Source organism: Mus caroli, unplaced genomic scaffold (assembly GCF_978045245.1).
Source record: "Mus caroli unplaced genomic scaffold, Mus_caroli_1 scaffold_11, whole genome shotgun sequence".
Classification (NCBI taxonomy): Eukaryota; Metazoa; Chordata; class Mammalia; order Rodentia; family Muridae; genus Mus; species Mus caroli.
Window position 1 is genome coordinate 43,209,035 of NW_028227266.1, and position 25,392 is coordinate 43,234,426.

Genomic DNA, 25,392 nt, shown 5'->3' on the forward strand with positions numbered 1-25,392 from the left:
TATGGAGGATAACCTCCAGGAAATCAGTTCTCTCTACCATGTGGGTTTCAGGAATTGAACTCTTGATTTTTAGGAATGTCAGCAAGCTCTATGATCCTCAGATTCATCTCATCAGCCCTTAATTCCAGTATCTGTAAAGTGGAGCTAACCATGCCAACTAAAAAGAGCCACTAGGAAGTTGACATAGGACCAAGAGAGGTGCTTCGTTGGCTGTTATATTCATCAGAATTTGACCCTCATGTATATCCCAGGCTTGTTCACTTAGTTTCATGATTGTATGAGGAAGGAGATGAGATTAGCCCTGTTTGTACACATAAAACAAGCTCCGGCGGGCTCTTGCTGACCCAGTAGGGAGTGGTTGCAGCCCTACTCAAACAGATTGATTTTGAGCCAAATATTCTTAAAGAAACAAGCAAATCCACTGTCAAAGTCAGTATCTCTCCAGCCCTTACTGTGTGCATGCGCTTTGCATGTCTCATGTATGACTACCGAGATACGAAGCAGGGTGGTTACCCACGCCTTGCAGATAAGGAAGCTGGCATGAGGACGTGTTCTTCAGTTAAACTCAGGCATAGTTGCTGTAACCCTGACCAGTTGCAGTTCTGGGTCGTAAGGTTCTGACCAGACTTAGCAAGGGGTCGGGGATGGGAGACAACAACCTCATAGTTCATAACAACAAGTACCACAAGGTCATGCTCCCACCAAGAAAGCCCTTGGCTCCACCTCAGCCCCCAGTGGAGCTCCAGCCTTACAAGGCCCCAGATCCTAGTTCTTTTGTCATGCTCCAAAAGCATAGGGTGTGCCTGTGTTCAGAAGATAGTACCAACGGCTTCTCCTTCTGCCTCAGGAGGGATGCTAAGTGACCTGGAGTGGAATCCTGACTCCATGATTTTGGCAATCCAACTCTAAAAAATGAACTTCTAGAAGAATTACCAACTCTCAGGATGAAGTCAGAACCCCACAAGGCTACAGACACAAACATTTGTTGTAGACTTTAAAGTGTATTTCATTATATCAAACCATAGGAACTTCCTTCATATTAGGGAACACCTGGAGTGAATTTACAGGAATGGACACCCATGGAAGTGCTGTAATGCCAGGCCATTGCCAGGAGCCAAGGCTCAGACCACCACTGGGAAGGGCCTTACATCACCGAGGCCCATTCGTCTAAATGAGGGACCATAATCTGGCTTGTTTCCAATACTTTTTTCTCCCATCATTTATCCATACCCCTCAGCCCTCTTGATCCTGTGTGTACAGAAAGACAAGGGAGGTGAAACTGTTATTTAACACATGGTTCCTGTATCCCGGGCCCTGGAGAGGGCTCCCTAATCAATGCCAGACTATTTTATAGATGAACAAAACGCTTAAGAGATTCAGACACTTTTGCTGGGCAAGGACAGGATCAGGATCAGAACCATGGGCTACCTGACTGTGTGTCATCAAGTACATTCTCAGCCGAGGGACTTGCTGAGGGGCAAAGTGGTTTGCCCAAAGCCAAGTTTGGTAAGGAGTGTAGTTCGGTGACATCTTCCTGCCATACACGGTGCCTGGAGTCAACTCTCAGCACTGTAAAAACGAATGTCTTCTCTAGTTCTACCTTCCTTGGCCCCAGTGCTCTTGTAGATTTCCTTGTTTTGGAAATCTGCTCTCTAGATAGCACTGGTGTGAGGGTGGTCTCAGTGTCAGAACAGCTGGAGCAGCAGAAGCAGTTGCCTGAAATTCCCTAAATTCATTAAGATGCATCCCTGTGCAGCCAGCTGGGGTAAGGGTATTCACATGTAACCACTCTTTTCTATTGATGGATCCCAGCAGCTCCCTATGGGAGAGACTCTCTGCTCTTGGCCTTGAGTGTGGTCAACATCTTCCTTGAACCCAACACACAAGTCCCAACAAAATGAAGATGTGACCAAACCTATTGACTCCAATTCCTGGAATAGAGGATTTAAAAAGTGTATTATTCCCTGTGTCCTATTCATACAGGACAATAGTGTTGCTTGTGTCAGATGTTCTCAAAAGGAGAACTTTGAACTGTCCTGCTCAGTTGTTGAATGTAAGCACAGGCCTTCCTCTGTCCCAGTCGCTTGGCCCAGAGTATTCCTCTCCCATTCACAGGGCCCACAGCTGGGAGAGGCTGGCTGGGAGCAGGCATAGGAATGTCCTTCATTCTATTTTCAGAATTCTTCTCCAGCAAGGACACCTCCTCCCCAGGCTTCCCCAGCAAGGACATCTTCAGCAAGGACACCTCCTCAGGCCTCTCCAGCAAGGACACCTCCTCAGGCCTCTCCAGCAAGGACACCTCCTCAGGCCTCCCCAGCAAGGGCACCTCCTCAGGCCTCTCCAGCAAGGACACCTCCTCAGGCCTCTCCAGCAAGGACACCTCCTCCTCAGGCTTCCCCAGCCCGGGCATCCCCAGCCCGGGCATCTCCAACCCGGGCGTCTCCAGCCAGGGTACCACCTTCCAGGTCATCATCGGGCAGATCATCATCTGCCAGGTCAGCCTCCACGACATCCTCCCCAACGAGAGTGTACCTTGTTAGAGCAACACCAGTGGGGGCTGTCCCCATCCGGGCATCTCCTGCCAGGTCAGCACCAGCCACCAGGGTCACCAGGGAGAGCCCAGGTAAGGGGGCCGCTGCAGGGAGGGCAGAGATCCAGGGCAGTGTCTTTGGGCAGAGGGAAGCTCTCGGTGAGCACTCTGCTCCTTGTACCCCCGGGATAATGACACGGAAGTCAGCCAGAGTGGAACATGGGGAACCTGGAGGGGTGAGGGTAGAAAGAGACCATGATATGACAACCTAAGACAGTGGAAAATTAGGCAAAAAGAGGAGGGGCCAAAAGCCAGGAGCAAGGAGGCAGAGTGCTCACTGCTGCTGAACTCTAGAGTTCTCCAGGCGGAGTCCTGGAGGTCACTCTGCCCAGGGTAGAGATCTGACTTCAAGAGCAAGGGTTCTTGTGTACATGAGGGTCCGTTTGCTTTGGCTGGCCTGTATGTCTGCTGGAGAAGCCAGGGTAGTACAAGATATGATCAGTAGGCCTGCTCATACGTAAAGGAAGAATGGGAGGGACTCTGGCTACTCCAAGCTTGAGGCTCAGCAGTTCATCTGCCAAAAAGTCAAGGAGGCCATTGGGCCTCCAGGCATGGTTCTGCCCCTCAGGAAACTGTTTCCATGTACCCCAGACCTCACCCTGCCCCATTGCTTCACCCCCAAATATTCAGGCCTTGTTGCTTTCTGACTGTGAAGGAATACCCAAGGTTTGAGGATCGTCCTAGCCTTTCCCTCCCTACCCAGGGTAGGAGAGGCACTTTGGTGGCATGGATTTTAGAATGAGACACTGCATTTGAATCTCTGTCCTGCCAATCACTAGTTTAGTGACTCTGGGTAACTTCTTTCATGTCTATGAACCTTGGTTTCCCCATCTACGGAATGTATCTAATAAGACTCAGCTCATGCGATGCAGTGAGGATGAACTAGCAGAACACATATGCGGTACCTAGTCTAGAGGAGCCTGGGGGAGGGAGTCCATCAGAGGATTATACTGGGGAGGGGTGGAGATGTTTTGTGAGGTGCAGAGCCCTAGGCAGGATGCTGGGGTGGGGGTGGTGTCAGTTTCGCTTCCTTCTGGGCCCTCCACTGTGCCACGCTCCTCCACAGCAGTTTTCCTTCCCTACCTCCCTGTTCTTAGGTCTCAGTTTCCCCAAGTTCTCCTGGCAGGAGACCCAGAGGCAGCTGCCACTCATCGGGTGTGTCCTCCTTCTCATCAGCCTGGTGATCTCGCTCATCCTTCTCTGTGAGTTGAACAGAGGGCACAGGGTGGCTTTGGGTCATCGCAGCATGGCATGGCGTCAGACATAGAGGCATACCACAGGCACAGAGGGACTCACATTCACACAGGGACCTTGGGTCATGGGGAATCAGGCTCCTTTGAGAGGACTAGGTAAGAATGTGGAACATCGTGGCCTTCTGGATTTGGGTTCATTAGTGCAGACTGATTCTGATGATATAATACAACAGTTGCGTTAACTACGCTGAACTCCATTTCAGTTTTTTTGAATGGTATGCTGTTCATCATTAATCATTCAATCCAACATAAACTTCATAAGGCCTGATCCCACTTTACCCAGACCAGGAGGACTGTGTGAGAACAGTGTACAGTTCTTGACATAAAATCCCATTCTGAAAATGAAGAGCTATCTATGGAAACCAGCATGCTGTAAAACATTGAAAAGGCCTCTGAGGGTCAAAGGGACAAAGTGTGCTCTCCGGGGACTCAGGTTCCTCATGTTGTCCTTTGGAAAAAGGACTCCAGAACATGTTCCTGGTTCTTTGATGACAAACCATTAGAAGACAGCCCACGGGGGGTCATAGAGGGGAGCAAAGATGAATACCTACTGTGTCCTGCCCTGGGAAGGCTGCTCTCTCCTGAGTAGAACTAGCAGTAAGTCAGGCTCTGGGATCTCAACGTGACTGTCAGGGACAAGTGACAGTGGTGTGGGTTAGGGTGCAGGCCATTTCCGACGAGGACCTGGAGTCTATGAAAGCATTTCTCCGAGACATCAGATGCAAGGGAGCAGGAGGGGGACAGGTGGCCAAAGCCTACGTTGGGTAGAGGGAAAAAAATCCCAGAGGGGAGAAGCATGTTTGAGAGCTTGGGGCCCATCTGTTTAACTACTCGAGGCCAGAAAGCTTTTCACTTAGGCTGAGGATTCTATAGAAGACGCAGCATGAGATGGCAAACAGGGGCGGCAGGGGGGAGGGACAGAAGGGAGCTTCTGGTGGCACAGCTGTCAAAGGAAGAGGCTGCGTGCTGTTAGATCGTAGCTGTAGTGTCACACATACCTGCTCCAGCATCTTGTCGCTGCTTCTCATGAGCTATACGACATCAGCAATTTAACATTTTGAGCCTCGATTTCCCTGCCCCGGTGGTGTGCTCATCATGACAATGCATGTGATTGCCTCCAGCTTCCTTGGTCTGCGACCTTCCGTCCATGCCTCCCTTTGCTAACAGAGTACTTTGCTTCTGAGAAAAATAGGAATGACCCATAGAAGGGACATGAGACACTCAAGGGCAGGCTCACCCAGAAGCCTTAAAGTTCTAACCTGGTTCTGTAGTATTTCCTGAAGTCCCTACCACTCCTTCATGGAGGTCAGAGAGGTAGTAGGATCTGCGGGTCAAGCCCAGTCTCCTGGTCCACCTCTCAGCAGCACTCCATCCATAACCACAGTGGTCCTGTGCTGTGCAGCATCCCAAGCACTCTGAGAAGGACATTCAGGACTCCCTAGAGCTTCAGTTTCTAGGGTTTCCAGGACGAGGGCAGGACACTGAGAGAAGAGCATGCAGTCCTGAGGGATTAAGAGGATGTGTGTCTGGACTGGGAAGGGACAGTTTATGTAGATGGCCTTATCCTGAGTGACAGAGACCATGTAGGAGCTGGGGAGACAGCGTGGGGTCAGAGCTGAAGAGATGGTCGAGGCTGGGAGGTTGGGTGAGGCATTCGGTGAGAGGTTTGAGGGAGCTCCACAGGGTGCTGTCTTTAGTCAGTAGAGTGACGGCTCAGGTTTGTTGGAGGCAGAGGAAGACATGGAGCTGGTTTTCACATGAGGTGTGAGAAGTTTCCTTGCACATTTGGAAATCAGCCGCCTGGAGTTGCTTGCGTAGTGGGAAGACACTGAAAGGCAGAAAGAGAGGCAGGAGAGGACCAAGTCCAAGGGGTGAGGGAGGAAGATGCCAACCTAGGAGCTGCTGAGGCTGGCATCGTGGTATCAACTGAGAAGACAGACCAGATGGCAGTGCGCTCTCTCTCTCTCTCTCTCTCTCTCTCTCTCTCTCTCTCTCTCTCTCTCTCTCTCTCTCTCTCTCTGTGTGTGTGTGTGTGTGTGTGTGTGTGTACTATAGAGAACAGGGGATACTAGAGGGGTTCTGAGAGGGAACTCTGGGATACTGGAGGAGGTTTCTTTGGCTCCTAGTCCATCTAACATATAGGGTAAGGAAGCTTCCAAAGAAGGACCCTCGTCCATCTCTTATTATTTCTCTTGGTCTCTTTCTTTCTCTCTCTGGGTAGCTAGCTGTTCAAGTCTTTTTGGGGCTTCCCTGATTGCAGGATCTTTCTAGAACATTCCTGAGCAGCCTTTCTCTCCATACAGATGGGGGACGGGAGACCCAGAGTCCAAGAGGGACTGCAGGTCGGTGTCTGAGAATCCCCAGGGCCTTGGGCTGCTGAGTATCCTGTCCCTCCAGTGCTGGTGATAACCAACTGTCTGCTTGTTTTTGTTGATTTTGTTTTTCTAGTCTACTTCTGGAGAGGCCACACAGGGATCAAGTACAAAGAGCCACTGGAGAGTTGCCCTATCCACGCAGTTCGCTGTGATGGAGTGGTGGACTGCAAAATGAAGAGCGATGAGCTGGGCTGTGGTAAGAAGGCTGGACGTGGGGAAGCCCTGTGTGTGCGCAGGTGTGTGTGTGTGTGTGTGTATGCATGTTTGTGCTGTGTGTGTATATATGTATGTGTGTATATGTGTTTGTATGTATGTGTATCTGTGTATCTGTGTGTATGTGTGTGTATATGTGTGTATATGTGTGTGTACACACATGTGGACTCTGGCTACAACACACTATATTGTGGCATGTAATGGCTCAGACAGAGGCAATCAGTAAGTATCAGAAGATCTTGGTTTGAATTACAGCAGACAAGGATTTGGAACTTGATTTGGGGTGTCGTGTGACATGGATAAATGACCCAATTCTTAGGGCTTCTGACTTCTAATTTTTAAAATGAATGCACTGGGCAAGATTGGTAATTCTTATAGAAAAACTGGAATTGTAAGACAGAGGCAAACAGAATATCTGACTGGAGATAGACAGACTGAGGGTGCTCTGGACCCCATTCCTCCTTAGTCAGCAGGTGACTCCTGACTTGTGGCCTCTGTAGTTTCTTAATGTCCTAGACGATCTCAGAGACCTGTTGAGCTCTCTGAGGTTGTGCTTGTGTGGTTTCAATGCCTTGGCTGAGGGGTGCGGCTGTCTATCCTTTTACCTCTTCATTGATAATACATATGCCCTTGTCCATGACTGCACCTATCTGTGGCCAAGCCTGTCCTACGAGCACACATTCAGATCATGGCTCCTTAGCACCTTCTCCTTTCAGCATGTCATTCCCTAGGGTGAGATGCTTGTTTCTCTCCCAGAAAAGGCCTCCTGAGTCCTCCTGGATGGACAGCTGCCCAGCAATAACCCCTTTGCTTCAGCTCTGTGTTTGCTGAAGGCCTCAACCCTCCCACCATCACTGCTTAGGCAGTTTCCCCACACCTCTCCCAGAGCCACCCATAACTCATCCCCAAGAGCTTGAAGCCTCTTCTGAGACCCTTCTCTGTCCTCTTCTGTTCTGCAGTCAGGTTCGACTGGGACAGGTCCCTCCTGAAAGTCTACTCTGGGTCTTCTGGCGAGTGGCTTCCTGTCTGCAGCAGCAGCTGGAACGACACTGACTCCAAGAGGACCTGCCAGCAGCTGGGATTTGACAGGTGAACAAAGAATTCATCGGTTCAGCGTGAGCTACACAGAATCTGTCTCAGAACGTTAGAGAAAGAAGGGAGGGAGGAAGGGAAGGAAGGTCAAAGGGAAGGAGGAAGAAAGGCAGATGGGAAAGAGAAAAGGAGGAATCCTGCAGGACTCTTCCGATTCTACCAACTCACCCAGGAGTCATTGAAAAGGCAGTAGCCTGGGGTCCACTGAGTGTCTGGGAGCTGTGATAGTATTATTCTCCCTCTGCTCTTTCTGTGAAAGCATCCTCACGGCCATCCCCACACTGAGATGACCCTGTGAGCAGTGCAGGTGTTTGGACAGATCTTAAGTGCAAGCACCAGGAGCCGCAGCAGTTGTGAAGCAACTTGCTTCATGAAGCTCACTGAATAAGAAACAAGATAGGACCAGGGTGGGGTTGGCCAAGTTCTATGAAGCTTTGGCTTTAAAAGTTTCACACCAAGAAGCCAGTGTTGGTGAGTGAAGCAGGAAGTGAGGGAACCTCCCTACTTGAAGGTTCCTCCCACCTGAAGACTGTTGTGTATCTTGGTCTGAGGTATGTGTCTGGTTACACCATATGTATGTGCATCCATGTGGTAGCCAGAGAGTCAAGCTCAGGTGTTTCTCAGGAATCAGCCATCTTATTTTTTTTTAGAGAGAGTTCTTATTAGCCTGAAGCTTGTGAGGTAAGCTAGTCTGGCTGCCTATGAAGCCCCAGGGATCTGCCTGTCTCTACTTCACAGTGCTGGGGTTATGAGCATGCCTCCGTGCATGCCTTTTCACATGAGTCCTCGTGATTTTGCAGCAAGATCTTCCAAGCTGAGCTACAGCCTCAGCCCTTTTTCTGAGTTCTTAAGCTGAGAATTTTAGAGACGAATGAATGAATGAATGTGAGGTTGTGGACTACCCTTAGAAGAAACATCTAGAAAGACAGGGTTGGAGCTAGAACTTAGAACTTGTTCTCCGCTGCCACCTCAATTCTTGATGGGGAAAGGAGGGACTGACTGATCCAGACTGAAGACAGGGGTGGAGGGCTGGGGCATGGTGGGTGGGAGTGGGGGTGGGGGTGCAGGGTGGGGATTCAGGGTGTCTTTGTCTCAGAGCCACCCAGTGATTCCGAGACCCCTCACGATTCTCTTTGAATGCCATTTTTGCAAGGAGGCTCCCTCTTCAGAACTTCTAGGAGACCATGTGACACACAGGCACAAAAGAACAAGACCCTCTAGTGTGAGGTGGGAAGGGCTTATCCCAGCAATTCCACACCGAGAGTAGGAGTGAGGCTCTGTTGGGACAGCATGGAGAGGATTCCTAACTTGTGCTTGCTTACAGGGACTGCATATTCAGAGGCCCAGTTCACAGAAGGATATAGCATGCTCTAGAAATGTACATACGTTTCAGGCAGAGAGTAGCACATACCAGAGTCACAGGGTACTTGTGAAAATGTCCCTTACCAACCAGAATCTCTAGGATTAGTTCTGAGAACTTATTTAGCAAATGCCCAAGGTGATTCAGAGGGGTGCTCCTCTGAGAGTTACCATCGTATATACTGGGTCACTCTTGGGGGGACCTGGAACATGCACATTGGTGCTCAGTAGGTCTTGCCACTGGACTGTGGGTCACAGTTTGGATAGTGTCTTAGTTGCTACTTCTATTGCTGTGATAAAACACCGTGACCAAAACTCATTTGGGGAAGAAGGAGTTTCTTCTAGCTTACATGGTCATGCTCTGTGACTGAAGAAAACCAGGGCAGGTACCCAGAGCCTGGAACTGAAGGCAGAGGCATAGAAGAACACTTCTCATCAGCATGGTTTTTTATATAACTTGGTCCCGTCTGCCCAGGGATGGCGCCACTCATACTGAGCCTGGCTCTCCCAGATCAATCATTAAGGAAGCAAATGCCCTACAGACTTGCCTATAGGCCAATCCTATGGGACCATTTTTCTCAATTCAGAGTTCTTTCCAATTGGTTCTCGCTAGTGTCAGTTGACATAAAAACCAGCCCTCAGATATAAAGGGTTAGATGGGTGCTCTCAAAGTCAATGATACATCAGAACTACCTGGGGCTGTTAAACATGGGCTGGGCGCCTCTCAGAGGTGTTTCTGAAAGTCTGAGGTGGAGCCAAGAATGTGCGTTTCTCACCAGGTACCGGTGATGTGGCCAGACCAACACCATACTGGAGAGTTACTGAGCCAGGTGTAGGGATGGTAGGGGCAGGGGCAGAACATATGTTGGAACTAGACTTTGAAAGGTACACAGGAGTGGCCACCACACAGTGGTGCCTCTGTCTAAAGAGCTGTGTGGCTCTAATGCCACTGAAGGGTTTGGGTCTAACTCCCCGCAGGCTATTAATTCTTCCCTTTTCTCTGCAGCGCTTACCGAACAACTGAGGTGGCCCACAGGGACATCACCAGCAGCTTCTTACTCTCCGAATACAACACCACCATCCAGGAAAGCCTCTACAGGTGCAGTGAAACAACCCGACTGTCTGTGCACACAGAGGACTGAGGGACCGGTGGAGGGTGCTTAGAGTCGGGGAGTCCCTCTCTCATGCTTTCCCAGCACCCAGACTCCAAGGCTCCTTTGCAATGCCAGGAGCACTATGGACAGCTTGGGCTTAAAAGCTCTTGTCTGAGATCTGATGCAGAGATCACCTCCAAGGTTGGAAGTGATCCCGCCTCCTAATCGCTAAAAGGAACTAAGAAACCTTGAGGTTCCAGAGAGCTAGGTGTTTGGATTAAAAGGTTCTGCATGGTGGACTAGGAGAGGGAAGATGCATCACTGGGGACAGGAACAGGGGACTGATGGGTACTAGTGGTGAGGGCCCAGGAGGTCCATCTGAGGAAGCCTCAGCCCTGCCTGCCATCTTTGCACTGTAGTCTTCCAGCCTTGCTTTCCTAACCCGAGGATGAGGGGCAAAGCAAGCCTCCAGTTAAGAGATGATCCCTCAGCGCCTGCTTTGGGCTCGGCCCTCTGCATGCCACAGTGAGGAGCATGAGGCTATAGAAAAGCCTCATTAGGATCTACTAAGTTGTGGAAAGAGCTGGGACCATGCAGGCCTGCTTGGGGTTCCAAGAACAGGGAACTAGCGGGTGTGAGCTGGGACCATGAAGGCCAGCTTGGATTCCAAGAACAGGGAACTAGCGGGTGTGTGTGGTTCACCAGATGAAAACTGGGAGGAGATGGGGACTATTATGGAGATAGTTAACCCACATCCACCTTCCTGGAGAAATCTCTGTAAGGAGGACCATCATCCTACTGGGAGATGTCCGCTTGCTGCTATTGTTAAAGGTGGAAATGCGACAGGGTCTGAGCAGATACCAGTCAGAAAAAGGAGGCAGCTGCTGACCTTCTTTCTCACCCTTTGTGTTCCATACTGCAGGTCGCAATGTCCTTCCCGGCGGTATGTCTCCCTCCAGTGTTCCCGTAAGCTGTTTCTCTTTTTGGAGTGTGGTCTATGGGGGTGGGATGAGATGCTGTCTAAGGAGCTCGGTCCTGTTACCTGTCATTCCCAGGGAGTCATATGAGTCTCCTAAACCTTTGCTGGGAACTGAGTGAGGACAGCAGGTGTGGGCTAGCTGATAGTTTTGTGTCAACATTCACTTGAATGCTTGCCCATGGAGGACACTGCATCTGCGTCTGTACAGACAGGGCAGGAGTTACTGATTCAGAGCCCTGCAAGGCAATAGCCATTACTGGGTACTGTGCCTTGCCTAAGATCAGAAACCAGGCAGGTGAGGAGCTGACACCTGACCTTGGAGTTGGCCCCTAAGCCCTAACTGTGAGTGACCCCACAAGGTTTATGTCCTTGGTGGTGAAGCCAGGGTGCAGGCTGTCCCACTGTTGTGGCTGTAGTGCCCACTGCTCAGATCGTGTGCCACCCTCTCTCCTCTGCAAGCAGAAAAGCCCCATACCTGAGCTCACTCAGCAGGCTGCCCCTCCCCGCCCTGAGCTTGACTCATTCGAGACTTGTTCCCTGTGCAAGCCCAGCTATGCATCATAGGAAATTTATTTATTTCTCCTTCATTTTGAAATGAGAGACTGCCAGACTAGTGCTCACCAGTTCAGGGTTGTGATAGCATCTTTTGCTTTTCTGAGCCCTTGATGACAGTCCTGGGACTCACCCTCTTAACCAAGCCAAACTCCACACTGAAGCACTGGACATGGAGTGAGCATTTGCCAGATGAAAGAAAGAAAGAAAGAAAGAAAGAAAGAAAGAAAGAAAGAAAGAAAGAAAGAAAGGAAGGAAGGAAGGAAGGAAGGAAGGAAGGAAGGAAGGAAGGAAGGAAGGAAGAAAGAAAGAAAGAAAGAAAGAAAGAAAGAAAGAAAGAAAGAAAGAAAGAAAGAAAGAAAGAAAGAGGCAGATGAGGTAGCGGGGTGAATCCCACACATGAAGGAAGGAAGGAAGGAAGGAAGGAAGGAAGGAAGGAAGGAAGGAAGGAAGGAAGGAAGGAAGGAAGGAAGGAAGAGAGGGAACAAGGTGGAAGCTGCCTGGGGTCAGACTTCACTAGACACCTCCAGAAGGCTCAGACCACCTTGTACTACTTCTGCTTGGACGGGGAATAGGTGTGCCACATTAGACTCTTTGGACAAAGGGTGACCTTCAGTTGCCTGCCCGGAGCTCGAGAAGAGCAGGAGAGGCTCTAAAAAAAGCATATGACATGTTCTGTCCTCTCCATTTTCCCCCAGACTGTGGTTTGAGAGCTATGACCGGGCGGATCGTGGGAGGGGCTCTGACCTCGGAGATCAAGTGGCCCTGGCAAGTTAGCCTGCACTTCGGCACCACCCACATCTGTGGGGGCACACTCATCGATGCCCAGTGGGTGCTCACTGCTGCCCACTGTTTCTTTGTGTAAGTGCCTGAGGGTTCCTTGGTAAGATGCTGTTGGGGACTTGGAGCCACTAGGAAGGGCTTATAGACACTCTAGTCTATAACTAAGCTGAGTTCCCCAGGGTCAGGCAACTCAGCTACTGCTCAAAAGACTAAGTGTGAATGCCGGTTTGGTTCTGAGCTTGGGCCAAGGATGAAAAACAAGGTCCCGAGAAAAAGGAAGGCAGGCTGGAAGACCTTTGGATCCTTTCCCTGGAGAGCAGATGAAATGAAGCTCCAGGCTCATTGCCACTTCCTGCAACCACAGCTGCAGAGCTAACAGCAGAAGAGTCTGACAATCAGGGATGCTGACTCAAGACCTGAGGGACAAGGACAGCATGAGGGTGTGGTACAGGTGGCTCCTAAGAGTTTCTAGCAGCCTTTGGGGAACCACAGCACAGACCTCGTGGACACTGGCTCCTTGAGTAAAGAATTTTCATTATCTTGTCCTATCTAAATCTCCCTAGCTGATGGCATCTGTCCCACTGCCAAGCCTCCATACTTAGTGGCATGCAGATGAGGTAGCAGGGTGAATCCCACACATAGAAATTGCTAATTCCATTGCCTTTTCACACTCTAAGGTACAGGCCAGTTCAGAACAATTTTGAGGAGATTGAGGGATGGTTTTGGGCTTCATAAGATAGAGGAGTCCTCCAGAGGCCATTTTCTCCATCCTCCTGTCTCCAGGCTGGCACTCTCCTGCTTTGCACCCCCCTGCCCCCCACCATGGGTAGCAGATGCAGCCAATGAATTCTGCCAGGTATATAACTAGACAATACCCTATGGCTCTTGCAGGACCCGGGAGAAGCTGCTGGAGGGGTGGAAGGTGTATGCAGGCACCAGCAACTTGCACCAGCTGCCCGAGGCTGCCTCTATCTCCCAGATCATCATCAACGGCAACTACACAGACGAACAGGATGACTATGACATTGCCCTCATCAGGCTGTCCAAGCCCCTGGCCCTGTCAGGTAAGCAAATTTCCCTGCTTCCCAGCACCCTTGACTTGGCAGCCCCTGTTTACCCAGCTTAGGGACCCAGGGTATCATTATAGCCAGAGCTAAAGAAGAGATCATTACATGGAATATATTTGTTTCACAGGTAGGAAAGCTGGGGTCTGGGGGAGATGGCTCAGTGGGAAAGTGATGGCTGAACAAGAATGAGGACTTGAGTTTAGATTCCAGAGCCCAAGTGAAAAGCAGGGTATGCTAGCATGTGCCTGTAATGTCAGCACTGGGGAGCAGAAACGAGAGGGTGCCAGCGTTTGATGGCCAGCCAAAGCTTCTAGTTCTGTGTCTCAAAAGCACAAGGCCTAGAAGTGGTTGAGGAAAGACATCTTGACATGAATCTTTTTACCTCTATACATTTGCATGGGTGGCAGCACTCATGTGTGTCTGTGTGTGCATGTCTGTACATGAGTGCGCATCACACACACACACACACACACACACACACGCAAGAGAATCTATAAGGGAAGAAGGAAAACAATAACTGGGGAAACTTAGGCCCAAGATTTGAATATATGTTCCCCAAATGACACATCTCATATTCCAAATTGGCCATAGGGCTAGGGTTTGTATACTAGTCTTAATAAATATAAGCAGATAGAATTGACTCATTGTTAATAACTATGCACTTGAGATCTGCCAGCCAGTGCCCCTGTGGTGACAGAACACTAGTAAAAGTACTTTAAGGTCGGAGGCTTTATTTTGGGTCTAAGCTTGAAGGGATACAGCCCATCATCGTGCAGAAGCACAGTGGTAGGTAATTTCATGTTAGCAGGAGTGTGCAGCCACTTCTTCATATCCAAGTGAGAGCAGGAAATGGGGATGGGTTATAAACCTTTAGGTCCACCCCCTTAGACCTACTTCCTCCAGGAAAGACCACCTCCTAATGGTTCCACAAGTTCCCAAAGCAGTTCCAGCAAGCTGGGACCAAGCATTCAAACACATGGGTTTGTATGGGGCATTTTACATCTAAGCCACAATGTATTAGGGGATGTTTGATATGTATGTTTCTGTGCATCCTGCCCAACAGGCCCAGAGGAGCAGAGCCTGAGGGCTCCATTTAACATATGGGGAAGTAGAGTTTTAGAGAGACATGTTAACTGAGTTAATGTTGAGTGATAGGCTCCTGCATGGTTGGTTGGTCTGATTCTGAAGCAAGATTCTTCTCCCTGGTTCTGGGCTAGCTAAAGGCTTACACTGCAGTGAAGAGCTTGAGTTGAGCATAGGTTTGAATGTCCAACGTGGGGGTGAAAGGTCCAAATGAGGCTATGTGACAGAAAGATCACAGAGATGCTCAGATCACTGGGGACACTTAATGCCAAAGAAGGCTTTGTTCATTCATTCATTCATTCATTCATTCGCTAACTCATTTGATTACTTCTTACTGTGTGTCTACTACACAGCCAATGGCAAATAGAAACAAATGGGAAGTGGTCCCCTCCAGGGGGACCAACGATGTCATATTAGGGGATCAGAAGGAGCTGACAAGGCAGTAAGACGTGGTAGGTTGGTGGGCAGTGCAGAGGATAGCTAAGGTGAAGTCTAGAAGAACTGATGGGGCCAGGCAGATGGCCCAGTGCCTAAGAGCACATGCTGCTCTATCCGAGGACCCAATCTCCATCCAGGACAGAGTCCAGCAGCTCACACTACCTTTCATTCCAGATCCATGGGAACTGGCACCCTCTTTTGGCCTTCATAGGCACCTGTACTCTTGCGTACACAGCCATATATGTAATTAAAAATTAAAATCTTTAAAGGGACCCATAAAGACAGGTTAAAGAGACTTGGAAAAAAGCCTGAAGAGTAGGGCCAGGTTGACTACCATAAGGCTCTTGGAAGGGAAACAGGCACTTTTTCTCCTTTGAAGGACCAGGTTTCTCAGAATCGTTGGAGAACTCTGATTGGTCCAGACATGCTGGGGCCTTGAGCCTGTGAATGGGTATTTCTTCAATGTTCACTAGGGAAGCAGTGTTTGCCACTCATTAGGACAGCTGGTTTATCAGAGCAGGGTGAGAAGGAGGAGCCTTGGGCAGAGCTCTGACGTGAAGATGTCTCTGAACTGCTTTTCTATGGCCACATGCAGGCTCAGCTTCGGAGCCTAGAGCTAAGCAGGCAGTGAGGGTAGGGGTGGGGTTGGGGGCAGATATATATCAACCAACCTTTTCTCCTGCAACTCATACAAACCATGATGAACCTGAGCAGGCCTTCTCAACCTTGTACAACCAACTCTAAAACCATGTGGCTAAAACGTCTGAGTTTTGCCAAGTTCCTCTCCTGGTGCGGTTGTTCTGGGGCATGAAGCAGATCTTTCATCTAAGAACCACGGTTTGGATTTATGTAGCCCTAGGGTTAGGCCATAAACTCAGATTTTTGGTTTACAGATCAGTACAGGATTTTCTTGAACTACAGTATTTCCTGTGAAAACTCAATACTTTAAACTCCTCTCCTGACAAGAGGAATCTACAGCTAAAGGATGTTTTGGTTTTTGTTTTGTTTTGTTTTTAACAATGAGTATAAAGAAGAAGTCATAATTTGATTTTTTTATGTTAATAATCAATATTACACTTTCCTTTACTTGTCTCTGTGTGTTTACTCTCTGGCAGACAAAAGGTATAGATAGATACTGGCATTTAAGCCCCAATTTGGGAAAGAAGAATTTAATGTGTTCTAGTCTCATTTGTGTTGCTGTGTTAAAGGACCCTAACCAAAAGCAACATAGGGTTAGGGTTTGTTTGTCTTGCGATTCCAGGCTGGGGTCTATCCTTTCAGAGAGTTGAGCAGCAAGACACAGCACATGCACAGTCAAGGCCATAGGGAATAAATGCATCTTCACTTGCCACTTAGCACTCAGCTGGTTTCCTCCCCCTCTTAAACAGCCCAGGGCCCAGTCTATGAAATGGTGCAGGTTACAATGGGCTGGGTCTTCTTCTCCATCAATTAACAATCAAGATAAACACATACACACACACACACACACACACACACACACACACACACACACATGCCCACAGGCCAACCTGATCTAGATAATTCCTCAATTGAGATTCTCTTCCCAAGGGATGCCAGGTTATGGCAAGTTGACATTTGAAGCTAATGACCACCTGAATTCTTCCCTCCTTCCTTGGTTCCATCCTCCAATGTTCACTGATCCTCCAGCCTCGGTCAGGCTGAGAAATGGGTGCATAATAAATAACTGAGAGTGCTGCAAAAGTCTGTCAGTGAATGTTCTCCTTCTGGACTTTGGCGCTGAGTGGTCAGTAGCACAGACCATCTTAGGGGATCCCATGCCAAGGGAGCTTATGAAGCAATACGCAATAACACTTGATAGATAAAGCCCGCATGGGAGCTAGTTAGCAGGGGTTTGTGGTCTCAGTCTTTATGTCTGTGCTCTTCCTGCCCAAAGGTTTACTCATTCCATGTCAGATGAATGTTTAGCCAGGGGTGGCCGGCCAACAGGTGCCCTCCTGGATCAGGTGGCATACAACATGGCCCACTGATTGCTGAAAGGCTCAGATGAAATGACTGACGTGTATATCTGGTCATTACAAAGCCTTGGGGGACTCGGAGCTGCTGAGGGAGCAAGGATGCAGTTGCTCTGCCCAATCTGTCCCTCTACCCTAAACCCCAATCTTGCTTCTTCTCTGACTTGTTGCAGCTCACATCCACCCTGCCTGCCTCCCCATGCACGGTCAGACCTTCGGCCTCAATGAGACCTGTTGGATCACGGGCTTTGGCAAAACCAAGGAGACAGATGGTGAGAGGCAGAGATTCGAGAATGTGTGTGTGTGTGTGTGTGTGTGTGTGTGTGTGTGTGTGCATGCGCGCGCGCACATGTGTGAGAGTGTGTATAAGTGTGGTATGCAGATGAAGACTAGGCTGGGTGAAAGTCTGAGTGTGTAGACTCATACATAGTTAATATAGGAACATGGACACCTATGTTTATATCAGCACAGTCCACATGATAACATCTAGGAAAGACTGCCGGGAAACCCGACAGCTAATTAGGTGGGTCATTTCATTACGAGGCTATAAAAGAAACTGGAGAGATGGCTAGCCCAGTGGTTAAGAGCACTTGCTACTCTTCCAGAGGATCTAAGCTTAGTTCTCAGTACCCACATAGTAGCTCACTATTCCCTGTAGTTCCAGTTTCAGAGGATCCAAGGCCCTCTCTTGGTCTCCAAGGGCACCAGGTACTTTGACAGAGACAAAAAGTTTGCACACATAAAATGAAACAAATGAATATTATTAAGAGAGGCTATTAGAAAGGGATTATCCTAGGCTGAGGGGAGCTTGGGGAGAGGTCAAGGCTGTGGTACATTTCTCTGCAATGATGCGATTGAGAAGCAGTGGCTGGAAAACTTAATCTCATCTAGAAGGAAGGTGGAACCCAAGGCTGTAACAGTAATGGGCTCTGTACTGACTGTGAGAGAGCATGTTTGTGGTTTACATAAGGACTTCCTTACATACTGGGTCCTGAGCCCAGAGCCTCTTGCTCATGTTCAGGTGTTTCTTTACATATTATTTTGGGACAAGGTCTCAGTAGGTTACCCCGGCTGACATTAAACTCATTTTGCAGCCTAGGCTTGCCTTGAACCGATCCCTCTCCCTTAGCCTCCAGGGCAGCTGAGATCACAGGCCTGCACCAGGAGGCCTGGATGGGACCCTGTTTCACCTGTCCCAAAGCAAGATGTCCTAAGGCCTCGCTCAGTCTGAGTGCATCTAGGGTCTGCTGTAGATGACTATCTGTGTCCCTCAGAGGGACACTGTGGACACTGCGGCCTGCCTAGCCTGGTCATTACAGCAGTCACTATTCTTTGGCTTCTTATGGTGGAAAGCTGACTGGTCTGGACACAGCCTTCTGACCTTGCCTGTTTCACCGATTAGGGACCAGAGTGGGGCAAATAGTTTCTTCTGTCCTATGTTTCTATAAATACAAATGGGAGGGGAAGGCATGCCCTAAAATCTTTAGGGATCTGAAAACAAATGGCATAAAGAGATGGCACTTTGAAAGTAGATGTGTGAGCGAAGTCGGCAGGTGAGTTACTCTGCGTTATTGCTGCCACAAAATACCTGACGGAATAGCTTAAGGAAGGAAGGGCTTACTGGCTCACAGGACACGGTCCCTCATGGCAGGATGTCACAGCAGCAGTGGTATGGGTGGCTCCTCATACTGCACTCCAGTCAGGAAGCAGAGTGACATAATTCCTGCTACCCAGCTCCCTCTCCTTTTTTGTTCAGTCTAGGACCTAGCCTATGAAGTGGATCTGCCCATTATTAAGGATGGAAATTCCTACCTCAGTTTACCTAACCAGGAAAATCCCACACAGGCATTTCCTGAGGCTTCTTTCCCAGGTGATTGATTCTAGGTCCTGTCAAGTTGGCAATTCACACAAACCATAGGCTTGTGAGTTACCACAGGAGTAAGTCTCTGTGTTATGGTCAGGGAGTTGTGTCTGGTGTGAGGGTGCGTGTCCCACCATGTTTGGGTTTGGACACAGATACGGTGCCCTCTACTCCCAGGGGGCTAGGGTCTGGGTCCTGGGGGTGCGGCTGATGGGTGTGAAGCTTTTCACAGTCTCATGGGCTTCCTATCCTTTCTCCCCATGTTCACCTCACTGAAGAGAAGACATCTCCCTTCCTCCGAGAGGTTCAGGTCAACCTCATTGACTTCAAGAAGTGCAATGACTACTTGGTCTATGACAGCTACCTTACCCCAAGGATGATGTGTGCCGGGGATCTTCGAGGAGGGAGGGACTCCTGCCAGGTGAGGTCCTTGTGAGTGGAGCTCAGGTCTCATGACCCTGGAGGCGGGAGAAGTTGGAGTGATAGGATCAATATAGAGATCGGAGAGTAGAGAGCCGCTCTCCCCTGACTTGGACCCCCCCCTTCCCTTTTGCACCAGACCGACTCACCCTCTGGCTCTTCCTTGCAGGGAGACAGTGGAGGACCTCTCGTCTGTGAGCAGAACAATCGCTGGTACCTGGCAGGTGTCACCAGCTGGGGCACAGGTTGTGGCCAGAAAAACAAGCCTGGTGTGTACACCAAAGTGACAGAAGTACTTCCCTGGATTTACAGAAAGATGGAGGTGAGCGCTCAGCTCAGGGATGGAGCCTGGAGGAGGGTGGAGGGTGTTCAGACAAAGACCATCTGAGCTATGTGCATTTGACGACGTCCAAGACAGGACTAGATGTCAGTCATGGAATCAGTCCAAGGTGTCAGTTTTCCCTCCTTTTGCTCCCTTGGAAAAGAGCCGGCAGTGTTGTAGAAGGGTGAACCTTGGTATGTTGTCAACACCAATATAGCTCTCCTCTCCTAGTGATACCCAAAGGTATCCAAAATGACCACTAGAGTGTGCTAGGAGGTTGCCTTCTATGGCATGAAAGTTGCCCCTCAGGAAATGATGGCTCTGCTCTGCTGCTTCAGCTCAGCTCAGCTCAACCCTGCTTCCTTACTGTTCTCCAGCCTACAACTGTAAAGCCCAGTGCTGCGGCCAACCCTCCCTCTCTCTATGGGAAGATGATACGGGAGTCAGAGGGAAACTGCATCAGACCACCCTGCCATAAGTCTCGGTGCACTCCCTCTCTCTCAGAGAAGATGCTAACCAGCATCCAGCTGGACTGTATGGGAAGCCCTGGTCTCTCTAGTCCTTGCGTTTCGGTGTTTCATGCTTACCCTGTTTTCTGGTCTCTTCCTCAGAGTGAGGTACGATTCCGGAAATCTTAACCATGTCCTCCTCACGTTGCTGACTGCTATGAAGATCCTGGGCAAAGGGACGGGCCATTTGCAGCATCTGAACCAGTGACCACCAGGCGCCTTTGTTTCTTCCACCTCTGCTGTCTGTTGTCTCTAGGAGAGTGTGTATGTGGTGTGTATGTGTTTGCATCATGTGTGTGTGTGTGTGTTGGTATGTTACTATTATAAATTCTTCAGAAAACAGGAAAACTCAGCTCTTCTCAGAATCCCAGGCTGGAGATCTGGAGTTAAGAGTTTGGGTACCAGGTGTGTTCCTACGAGTCCATAAGTGGAGGTGGAGCCAAAAATGAGCCTGGGCAGGGCTTGAAACATGACAAAAGCAGTTGTTGCTCTTCCGACTCTGACTTGAAGACCAGCCCGATTGGTCAGACACCCAACAGCCAGTAGCACCATTGCTGTGCTGGGACAGCAGCAAGTTTTGTCAGGGACTGTCTTGTCGGTGCCCGGACTATCTGTCCTCCGTGGAAAGCCTTTACCATCTGTGAGCAAGCATCCGGCCCTCTCTGTCACTTGCAGCTGCTGTGGGCTCCAGAGCTGGGCTCTGCTGTAGCTGCCCATCTCTAGGTAATGACTGTGACTCAGGCTTGCTGTGCCTTTGGTCACAAGCTGTTGGGATGAATTTTATTTTTATATTTAAAATATAGAAATAGATATAACTTTAAGGCGTCTCCAAAAATCCTAGGGACCGTGGGAGATTTTTTTTTTTACACGAATCACTTCATGAACTCCAGGGGACCTATGGGAGTTGCAGCATCCTATAATATATTACACCACTGTAGCATCCTGGGATATATTACTGGCTTTATGAAATCAGGTGAAGTGCCTCAATGAAATCCTCAGGACAGACACCTCCAGGTCAGTGGAGAGACTAGGGACTTTTGAAATACTCAGGGAAGAAACCCCTCATTTGGGTTGACAGAAAAATCCAGTGCATACTGATCTAGCCTCCAAGGACTATAGCCAGCCAGAAGAAATAAAGATGTGTGTGCTGCCCTGGTTCGCCTCCTGGGACCTCTGAGGAAGTCCACACATACAGCATCGTTTACACCCAAGGGCTGACAGTGAAATCTGCTTCTGTCATCCTTCATCTTTTGACTTTGTACTGACTTAAAAGGCCATGAAGAGAATGAAAGACCTGTCCTCAGAACCTCTAAACAGCCCTTGTGAGTGGCCTCAGTTGGCCATTCTCCTGGTCTTCCCTGGGCCTTTTCTCTTGGTCACCTGTTGTTCCTCAGCTCCACTCTCTTCAGCCTTCCTTGGGCCTACCAGACCTCTTGTGATACTGAGTCTCGGAGGCAAGTTCAAGGAGATCAGACCAGCTCAGGACAGCTCAGACAAGCTGGAGGTCGCTGGAGTGGTTGGGCAGCATCAGACAGAGCTGGGACACAAGGGAATCTCTTCTAGGCTGGGAAGGAGGCGGGCAGCATCCATGTGTGCAGAAGATCCCAGCAATGAGCTTCCATAATAAAATTGTGTGGCACGAAGAAGTTGTTGAGTGCTTGTTGACTTTCTCATCTTTGGCTTCTGCTCACCCATTTGCACATCTGTTCTTTGATTCCTTCCCCAATGATAGCAAAGCTCAGTGGTGCCAGGTACTGATGCTAAGTCCAGACAATCCACAAGCAGTACAGCACTCTCTAGTCTTTGTGATGGAAGGGATGCTTAAGTGTGGGTACCACACTCGGAACATGGACATATGAGCCACCGGCCTCATCCAGAGAGGAGAAGTTTGAAGTGAGTTTTAAAGAGGAGGTGAACATTGCTAAAGTAGATGTGGCATGGGGCAGGCACTCTAGGGTCAGACGTTTCCCCTCGTCCTCTGCCTCTGCCTTTGTTATCTCAGCAAGAAGGGTGCTTATAAGCACCAGTGACGACCTAGTTCTTTACAAGAGGGATGCGTCGGTGGCCTTTTCTACAAGATCTACTCCTCCACACTTCTCCCTAACTTTTGCTGTTGTTTGTTTGTTTTTCGAGACAGGGTTTCTCCATGTAGCCCTGGCTGTCCTGGAACTAGCTCTGTAGACCAGGCCGGCCTTGAACTCAGTGATCGACCTGTCTCTGCTGGGATTAATGGTGTTCACCACTGATGAACCAGCATTACTACACTGGCTGTAACAGATATGTCTCCAGTAATGGCTGTCCAGCACCACTGCCACACTTGGGCATCCCTGTTGCCACAGCCAGCATTTTCCAGGTCCGCATGTGCCTGGCCGATGCTACATCTATGTCATTTGCATCTCTCATCCATGCCCAGGTGACCCTTCCTCTGACTCTTTTCTTGCTTCATATGCACAAGAAGGCATAAGGATGGCGGGGGCTGTGGCTACTGGATTCCTTTTTTCTTTTTAAAACTCAATTGGAGTGTGGTTCTCATCCATGAAACAGTCCCTGGGCTGCTCCTTCGGCTGGAGGCTTTCTCCCACATGGGCTTTCCAGGAGACTGCCATGGCCCCCTAGTCTGCTTTTGGTGCAAAGGAAACCAGGTAGAAGACACACCCATTTCTTAACTGCCTGGCTCAGAGGCGATCCCTGTGGGCCTACCACAGTGTCGCTGAGACACTGTGTCATTCCGCCGGGCCAGGAATGACAGCCTTTGGCTGATGCCCATAAGGCAGTACATACTCACTTTAGAGGACAGCTACGTATATCTCTGTTCACTTGAAGAAAAGCCAAAACTGGGGCTGAGTAACAAGACTTTAGCCACTACTGTGTATCTTTCTCCACATAACGAACTCTTTGCAGGGTATGTCAGACTTCAGATTGTAAGCTGATAGGCAAGTAGGGAAAGGCATGGGGATCGTACAGGAAAAAAAAACCAAGCACCACAAAGGAAACAGAAAATATATTTCTTCAGCCCAGGACACCCATAGAGGCTAAAAATCTTACATAAAAGAGGTGGTGGGGGCCGGGCAGTGATGGCGCACGCCTTTAATCCCAGAATTTGGGAGGCAGAGGCAGGTGGATTTCTGAGTTCTGAGGCCAGCCTGGTCAGTTTCTGAGGAGTTTCTCAGGGATGCAAATGAGAGCCCCGGGAACTGCAGGGAGCAGGGTTGGTGAACTCTGTGGAGAGGAGCCACTTGCAGCTTGGCTGGGGATCTAGCTGCCTCTGGGGTCTGATTAGCTTCCCGGGGGCCATTGTTTCTCATAATTGCTCTCCTTTGTTCTGATGCAATTGGGAGAACAGGAGGAGATGCTCGGAGCAGGAATGCTCCGGGTAATGACAATGAGGAGGACAGGGACAGCAATTCAGTATCTGCCTGTGTCAGACACTGAGCAGAGCACCTGACATCCATTATTCCCGTAAACCTGTAATCCCACAAAGCACGTGGTAACCATCCCAGCTTTGTAAACAAGGAAACAAGGAAGTGCACCTCCCAAACCACAGGCTCTCCAGGGCCAGAGCTGCACTTTGAATCTGTGGCTGTGGAAGCTTCCTCCCCCCCCCTACACTCCGCACCCAGCCTACTCCCAACCCCAGGTGAAGCCCCTCTAACCTGAGACCTCAGTAGGGCCTGGCTCTGTGTATCTTTCCAGGATAGGAGGAAGGGAAAAACACCCCAGGGACAGCTGGGTGGAAACCCTTGGACGTGATGAGAAGCTTAGACTTGGCAATTTCCAGAACCTTGGAGAAGGGCATCCAGAGTCAGAAGAGGCCCTGCTCCCAAGTGCACGGTGTCCAGGAAGCCCTGTCACACTACAACAAGCTGTCATTCAGTCTTTGTCTTCTTGATCTGGGTCAAGGTCTGTAAAAGACACATACCATTCATTCTCTATCTCCTCTGCAAGGGACCTCACCTCCTGTCATTTGGAAAAGCTGTGGCTCAGCCCAGGAAGTAAACAACATCCTGGTCTTGCCGCACAGCTGCCCAGAAACCTAGGAGGGCCTTGTGCAGATGATCAGTCCTGGACCACCCAGGAACAAAGCTTTGTTTAAAACAGGCCTCCCAGAAAGATGAAGGTCTGGCCTGGTCTTTGACCCTCACCAGCTCAACTCCTCCGAATAGGAGACGGAGTGTAGACATCACAGGATGCCTTCCCTACACAATCCCGAGTCTCCAAGAGTCAGCCACACCTGTGCTTTCTAATTACACTGTTGTAGTGGTTGGACTCAGAGTACCTGGAGATGCAAATTCCAGCTTCACCACTTGCTTAACTATGTGATCCCAGCAAGCCAACCCCTCTATTTCCTCATAAGCAAAGTGTGTGTATCTCTCCTGTGTGCTATAGAACTAAATGGGATGGTAGACAAAAGCAAGAGACACAAAGAGACTATCTAGTTCATTTGTCACTATATCCCTTCAGCAAACAAAGAGCGGTCACGTGATCCAATCTTTAAGTTCTAGTAAACTTACCATTTCTCTGTATAAGTTTTCTAAGCAGTGAACTGCTCTTTCAGGAATAGATACTATTACCTAGGGTGGGTGGCTATCCAGCTGGCCATCTCTCTAAGCCACAAAACAGCAAGTGAACTTCACCTGTTCCCTTTGTCACATGGAAGAATTTTTCTCTAGAGCTTAGTGTCTTGACTAATGGCCTCTGACCCGCCAATGGAGTTGGCAAGTTTAGAGCTGTAAGGGTCACATATCCTCAGCTAATTCTCTTCCCACAGCCTTCTGCCCACGAATGCCCATGTTGTTATGTCCAGTGGGCATTTGTAAGTTCTCCTCTCACTGAAGTCTCTGTGGTTCTTCACGGTAGAGTAATCCCTCCTTGACAAAATCACCAACTTCCATGCCACCAACTCTTTCCCTTCCTCCTCGGGGCCTCTGGCTGACCTTTCTTGGTGGTCCATACATTCTGTGATGATATTGCTGGGAGATGTGCCCACGCTCTCTTCTCTTCTGTGGTACATGATTATGTGGGCTATATCTCTTCTCTTGGTGGCAAAAATAACCCAGAGCAGAGAAAGGAAGAGTCTATTTTCACTCATGATTTTAGGAAGTTTCAGTCCCTTCTGGTGGGGAAGGCATAGTGGACCAGGATTGCAGAGTAAACCGGGACTGCAGAGTGGCTCGTTATATCTTGGCATTAGACAGGAAGCAGAGGGCCCTCTGTTAGAAACCAGCCTTATCCACTCCTCTGCCCCTGTCTCTGGCAACATCCATTTCCAACCAGATCCATTTCCTCCAGCAAGGCTCTACTTCTGTCTTAGTCACTGTTCTTCCTGTGACCGCATCAGCTCTTACAATAGAAAGCATTCAGTTGGCATTCGGCTTCCGAGGTTTAGTTTATTATCATCATGATGGGGA

General features: G+C 49.4%; 1 protein-coding gene across 1 annotated transcript; it reads left to right on the forward strand.

The window, feature by feature from the left end:
- Positions 1-644: 644 nt before the first annotated feature.
- On the forward strand, positions 645-21,568 carry Tmprss13 (transmembrane serine protease 13). The gene is made up of 13 exons (XM_085828312.1): positions 645-797; positions 2,179-2,623; positions 3,688-3,792; positions 6,292-6,414; positions 7,391-7,520; positions 9,889-9,981; positions 10,899-10,942; positions 12,206-12,368; positions 13,182-13,354; positions 17,046-17,144; positions 19,012-19,154; positions 19,323-19,475; positions 20,087-21,568. Exons 1-13 carry the CDS (start codon positions 645-647, stop codon positions 20,111-20,113), a joined length of 1,851 nt encoding a protein of 616 aa, XP_085684438.1. The 3' UTR covers positions 20,114-21,568.
- The last annotated feature ends 3,824 nt before the right edge of the window (positions 21,569-25,392 follow it).

Coding starts and splice junctions, on each gene's coding strand:
- Tmprss13 (XM_085828312.1), top strand. CDS start 645: ATGGGAGACAACAACCTCATAGTTCATAACAACAAGTACCACAAGGTC. Junction 2,624..3,687: donor GGTCACCAGGGAGAGCCCAG/GTAAGGGGGCCG, acceptor CCCTGTTCTTAG/GTCTCAGTTTCCCCAAGTTC. Junction 7,521..9,888: donor CAGCAGCTGGGATTTGACAG/GTGAACAAAGAA, acceptor TTTTCTCTGCAG/CGCTTACCGAACAACTGAGG.